We start from the raw sequence: 6,570 nt of genomic DNA, 5'->3' as shown, positions 1-6,570 counted from the left end.
TTTTATAACATCTTCAACGTTTTCATTGTTCTCAAAGCTTGTCACCGTCGTATTAATAGAAACCCGCTTAACTACGATAACATCAAATCCCAGTCATCCTCATCACCTCATCCGCTATGTCATTAATCGTTTCAACACAAAATTATATTTATTTAATATTAATATGAATATAATTATAAAATTTAAATTTATTATATATTTAAAAATATTTATGTATTTTTATATATGTATTTGAATTTTTAGAATTAGGATCAAATTGAGATCATTTGTAAACTTTGAGGTTAATTTTTAAAATTATGACTAAATTGACATAATATGTAAAAGTTAAGGACTAAATTTGTTATTATGCCGATTGTAATATGAGTGACCAAAATGACCGAACTATGTAATATGAGTGCTTAAATTGCAAAGTTTTTATTTTGAGTGCTTAAAATGAAACTTTTAATAGTTGGATGACTATTTGTATAGTTTACCCATTTCTTTTGATATTTTAATATATACCAAAAAGTAAATAACTATCAACAGTCATAGTATGTAACTCATCCTCTTCCCAAATTTTGTAAGGTGAAATAAAGTTAATTATACCGAACGTCAAGTTTTAAATTAATTTTAAATTTTAAAATATTATAATTGAATCCTTAAATTATCAAAACCATATCAATTAAGAACTTTTTTTGCTAGCCTAGCCTTTAGTTTAGGTGTTAAATATTATGTTGAGCATATTTAAAACTCATATTGAAGTTTACAAATCAATTTAAAATTTAGGCCAAACTTTAGGGACTTATGGTGCAATTAACTCAAAAAAAAAGATAAAACAAGCTTATAAACCGAACCGGTTAAGCCTAGGCAAGTAAACTTATTTGTCATTTAGGTCCGAGTCCGACTCTATGGAAGCTTGTAAACATATCTGAGTACCATACACGTATAACGCAAATACATTCACCTTTTCTATATTAATTTGGTAGTATATAGTCTACGACGGGAAAATTTATTTATTCAATACAAGAAAAGTAGAAAAAGAAATATCTAACGAAATTATATGTTATATATAACTCAAAATTAATAGCAGCATATTTCACTACCATGATTATAGCGAAGCACCATACCGCAAGTAAACTTCGATTATCCATTTACTTCTATAATCCGCTGTTATCTGAGCTTGAATTCACAAGGGAAGGATCGAACTTTGGCCTTTAGTTCTTTTGGATAATAAGAATATTCCACCAGATGAGAAAGATCTTTTCATGGAAACTGGCCCCTTGGTTAAAGATCTCCCTATTGAAGAGCTTTTCATCAGCTTGCATATGCTTGAACCTCCTCTGCTTCGCTTCACAGCAATCTTTCCCGTTGAACACTTTAACTGTTGTAATTCAGTGTCTAAACTTCCACGATGTTTATGCTTCGCAGTTGCTTCACCAGCTATTTCCATGGCAGAAGATAAATCCAATGAAACTGACCTCCTCGTTGCTTGAATCTCTTCTTGAATCCCGTCTATATCGGTTAAGATATTTGAATCAGAATGACCCAAAATTTTCCTAGAATTTTCCCAATTATCTTCATCTTCAATCCGACAGGTTCTCATTTCTTCACTGGTTCCACCTTCACCGACATCGTTTTCTACCAGGGTTTCATTGCTCGAACCTGAATCAATGGAATTAGGCCACGGTTCACTGGTTTGAGCAATCATGGTTTCGGAAACAACAGGGGCGCGACACAATGGGCAGTTTTGATGTGACCGTAACCAAGTGTCGATACAAGGAAGGTGAAAACCATGGCTGCACTTATGCAAAAGCCTGAGGCTTTCATTTTCTTGGAACTCGTTCAAGCAAACAGAACACTCGGTCCCTTCAATCAACCCATCATGTTTTTTATACTTGAAAACTGTGATGGAATCAATGACCGATTGTTGGAGACCAACAGTATTGATGTACCATATGGGGTTATCTACTTGTGGTATTTGATCTTCATCAAGGAAAAAATCATCTTGAGTACCGAAAAAAACAACGGGCAAACTTCTTCTCCTTGAATGATTGGTCCTCTTGTTAAAATACAATCTAACAAGTGCAAAGAAAATACATAGAAGAAGAGCGGAACTTAGCATGCTTGCCACTACTGTGAAGCCAGTAACCAACAAGCTTTGCTCATCATGCTCTAGTACCGGAGTTCCTGGTGGTAGCGCTTGTGGCGTAGGCCTTGGCAGCGGCTTATGGTTGTTTCCACAGGGTTGATTACAGGGGCCGGATTTGTTTTCTCTTCCCTGAAACTTACATGCTGATCCTGGTGGAGTTAGATCTAAATCAGGCATTGTGGAAAACAGAGGAAAATCAAGCGAGGGACGAAAGATTGATGCCCATTTGAGATTATGAGATAAGCTTTAACACTTACTTTTTGTCGTCTATCTATCCTTCTCCACTTATGGTGTGAGTCTGAAGTTTGGCTTTGCGTTTTTTTAAATTCTTGTTATTTTTTCCACAATTTTCATGTGAAGTCGTGAGATTTGAGACATTTCGTTTTCCATGAAAGGCTACATTTTGCATTTGCATTTACTCGGTAGCTTCGCTTTTCTTCGGCTTTTTGTTTTGGTCAGACGACTCTTAGCAGTCAACCACGCGTAAACGTTCATTAACGTAGTGTAGGGTTCATGGGAAATTATTTGTGCTTAAAATATGCTCCAACTCCCTTTACTTTTTATACATTTTAAATTAGTCTCTTTATTTTTATTTTTAGAAATTTAGTCCCTATACTATTTAGTTTCCAAAATTCAGGTCCAATTATTAAATTTGTTAAATTCTTCTATTAAATTTAATAGTGTGACATTTTGAAATAAAAAAATTTATTCACTTGATTGTCATGTAATAAAAAAGTAGCATTGCAATAAACCTAAATTTAAGAGAAGAGTTTTAACAATGTAAACAACTGGATTTGAATTTTTAAATATAAACACTAAATTCCTTGAAATAAAAGTATAGGAACTAAATTCCAAATGTACAACAGTATAAGGATTGAAGCGTATTTTATCCCAATTTATATTACCGAATATGATATAGAAAATTACAAGTGATTACATTTTGTAAAACAAAACATATATAGGAATTAAAATTTCTTCTAATTCTAAATGGATGTAATTCTACCTTAATAATTACACTTTCGTCTAATTACTCTATCTTTGTCAAAATACATCCCCAAATTAGAAATCTATCTTTAAAATTTTGACTATTATTTTATTTAGATTCATATATTCAGGTGAAGTTAAGAATTTTATCTTGGAGGATAGATTTATTATTATCAAATTTTGGAAAGGTCAAAGTTAAAAAATTTGTTTAAAATGGTTTAAATTAGTTTGTTAATTCTTAAAAGAGAGTAGAGGTGGCATGGGCTGGACCGGGCCGGGTTCGGGTCGAGCTCAACTAAATATTTAGGCCCGTTTGTTAGTTCCAACCCCTGCCCGGCCCAAAAAATGGGCCTAAAATTTTACCCAAGCCCGACCCAGATAAAAATGTTAAAACCGAGCCCGACTTGGCTCACCAATATTAATTTTTATATAATTTTTATATAATTTAAAATATATATAATACATCAAAAATACTAAAAACATCAAAATAAATATTTCCCAACAAATTGAAAATAAATTTTAAAAATTATATATACTTAAAAAACACTAAGATAGATGCAACTTAACAAGCAAATGCCTCTAAAATAATAACAAAATTAACAATAAAATAAGTTTTATACAATATCCAAACAATAACAACAAAATAGTAGCAACATAATAGTAAAATTGTAGAAAAATTAAGAGAAAACAATAAGAAAATAATTTTAAGAAATAATTTTTTTTGTCCTTTAGTGAAATCGGGCCAGGCTAGGCCGGGCCCGGGCCAAAAATGCCTTATGTAAGGCTCAGCTCGTTTTTTAAACGGGCCTTATTTTTTTGCCCAAGCCCTTTTTTGGGCCTATATTTTTGTCCAAACTCTCCCACATTTCGAGCGGGCCTTCAGGACAGGCCGAGTGGCCAGACCCATGAACAGGTCTCTAAAAGAGAGGATAGCTTTGAAGGTGGCTTGCTGACCAAATTGTATTTCAAAAACTGATGATTAGTTCCTAATATGAAGACTTAACTTGCAAAATCATCTGATACATCTTTCGTGATCATCGTTGTAACATTAAATCTCTTGAAAAAATCTCTTAAGGATTCATCTTTTTGTTGTTTAATCAACATTAAATATGTTCAAGGCTATTGAACGCTCTTATTGGCTCAAAACCTGCTTATGAACAAGTCTAGCGATTGCTTAAAATTTGAGGAAGAGTGTTGTGGGAGTGCCGAACACCAAACCTATGTTGAGTTTTTAAGGGTCATAGAAAATGCTCTACAATTATTATCATTTAAAGTATCCAAAATGCTCATGTGGTTTGTGTAATATGCTAGGTGATTCTACAAATCTCCACACCCGTCATACTGTTGGATCTCGTGTCCTAAGTGTAGTATATTTGTTTATACACTTGTAATTTTTACAAACAAATTGGTTAATAAAATTATTCATGAATTACATTAATAACCTTTGTCTATTTTCCTCACGTGGTTTTCACATGAACATATGTAACACCCCTAACCGATCTTCGTAGCCAGAGTTGAGTTATGTGATATTACGACAGTTAACAAGTCCAAAATCATCTTTATAACAGTTCACAAAATAATTTAATTATAAAAAATTCATAACAAACCATTAATAATAGCATATCTAAGATAACGGGCTTTAAATCCTTCTTACAAAAGCTTAAAATAATTAGAAAACATTCAGGGATTAATTTGAAGCAAAATAAAAAAACATGAGAAAATTTGAAAACATGGGTCACATGGTTGTGCGACAAAGCCCAGACCATATGGCTCAAGAACATGGTCGTGTGGCCAAACCATGTACAGTTCAAAAATAGGGTCACATGACCATGTCTCTAGGCCATGTGGAAAAAAAACCTTCACTTAAAATCAATAAGGCACACAGCCGTATGACAAGCCCGTGTGTACCTGAAATGACTTCTAAAACAAGCCAAAACATTTCCTATTTCTTAGGTTCCAAGCCAAACCAAAGTCAATCATTCACATGCCTTCAAAACATATTCAAACAAACTTAAAACATACCAAACCATTCAACTTAAGTTCCTAACCAATATGCCCTCATTGGCACCACAATTCATATACCAAGCTTGTTCATATCATAGATCACAAGTCCTTACCTTAAATACATACCAAACTTACCAATTCATCCATACCATTAACATACAAATCTACCATAACCTATTCACTCTCAAGAAGCATAAACAAAATAACCAAAACATATATATGGACTTTTCCAAGCCAAAACCAAAGACATATATACAAGTAAGCTAAAACCAAGCTTAAACAACATCACACAAGTATATGATGTACCACTTGCAGAAAGTATTCAAAAACTTATACAAGACACACCTATTACATGCCACATATCCCAAAAGTAAACATATCAAGATCTACCGAAAGAAAGCTAGATAGAATGAGCTTCAAGTTGATCCCATCACCCGGTTCCACAAAATGACATCTACAAGAAAATGAATTGAGTAAGCTTTTACGAGCTTATTAACTTCACAGGTTGAAAAATTATAACTTACCGCGTTATCACATTTTAGTAATTAACAAAATCACTAGTTAATATTAACTTTAACCCTGTTAACCACAATAATTCAACAGGTGAGTTTCGTAAATATGAGTCATACAATCATCACATTTATACAATTTCAACCATTATCAAGTAACAATATATTATCAGAAACCATGAACACTTATACAATTCACCATTGAAGCATCATAACTAAAATTCAAAAACATATCAATATCATGGCATTTAACCATAAAATTTTCAATCTGATGAATGATATAAATAGATACGAATACGCGGTTCACCATCCAAAACACGCCAGAATGCCAAATGAGCTAGACCAACTGAGAACACACATGGGCACCAAGTGCCTTGCCCGTAAGGTAACATCCCTCCAAAAACACACCTAGGCACCAAGTGCCAAGCCTGTAGGCTAACATCCACCCCCAGTAACACACCAGAATCATTGAAACTATAGCACGATAGTCTGTAACAAATGCTGGACACTGGTATATTTAGTGGAAAGTAATAAATCAAAAGTCATCATCTCACTGCAAGCCAACCCTATACCGCGGACAATATAACCTATTGACATGCCAATTGTATACTATCCTATGCTCATCCGAGTTCGATACAAATAATTATATAACATTTTACAATTTAATTCATTTTCTCACCTTGTACCAATTTATAATAATTCAAATCATATATATCTATATTTATTAACATACCAAAACTTAAATATCAATATAATATTACAAATTATACCTAATTAAACCATATGAACATACCAGGGATGAATTGCAAATATGACAATATCAAGGATTAATCAATAATTTTCTCTTTCCTCAATTATCTATCGGTTCTTGATCTATACAATAATATTTATTTCAATTATCAATCCCAAATACATTATAAAATGCAATTTAATGCATATGACTTC

General features: G+C 32.8%; 1 protein-coding gene across 2 annotated transcripts; it reads right to left on the bottom strand.

Moving 5' to 3' along the window:
- Positions 1-890: 890 nt before the first annotated feature.
- Positions 891-2,546, bottom strand: LOC105763540 (RING-H2 finger protein ATL54). 2 transcript variants are annotated; one of them, XM_052624650.1, is made up of 2 exons: positions 2,386-2,546; positions 891-2,277 (listed from the first exon to the last, which is right to left on the bottom strand). In XM_052624650.1, the coding sequence occupies exon 2, from the start codon at positions 2,099-2,101 to the stop codon at positions 1,166-1,168; it is 936 nt and encodes a 311-aa protein (XP_052480610.1). In that variant the 5' UTR covers positions 2,102-2,277; positions 2,386-2,546; the 3' UTR covers positions 891-1,165. The 2 variants fall into 2 exon arrangements, with proteins under 2 accessions (XP_052480610.1, XP_012437231.1); XM_012581777.2 differs by having other exon boundaries at positions 891-2,516.
- Between the last annotated feature and the right edge of the window lie 4,024 nt (positions 2,547-6,570).

The sequence above is a fragment of the Gossypium raimondii genome, chromosome 12 (assembly GCF_025698545.1).
Source record: "Gossypium raimondii isolate GPD5lz chromosome 12, ASM2569854v1, whole genome shotgun sequence".
Lineage (NCBI taxonomy): Eukaryota > Viridiplantae > Streptophyta > Magnoliopsida > Malvales > Malvaceae > Gossypium > Gossypium raimondii.
Note: the sequence above shows the minus strand (reverse complement) of the source record. Positions and strands in the feature narration are given on the sequence as shown.

What these genes read in the sequence shown, in the direction of transcription:
- LOC105763540 (XM_012581777.2), bottom strand. Translation starts at nt 2,305, where the DNA reads ATGCCTGATTTAGATCTAACTCCACCAGGATCAGCATGTAAGTTTCAG.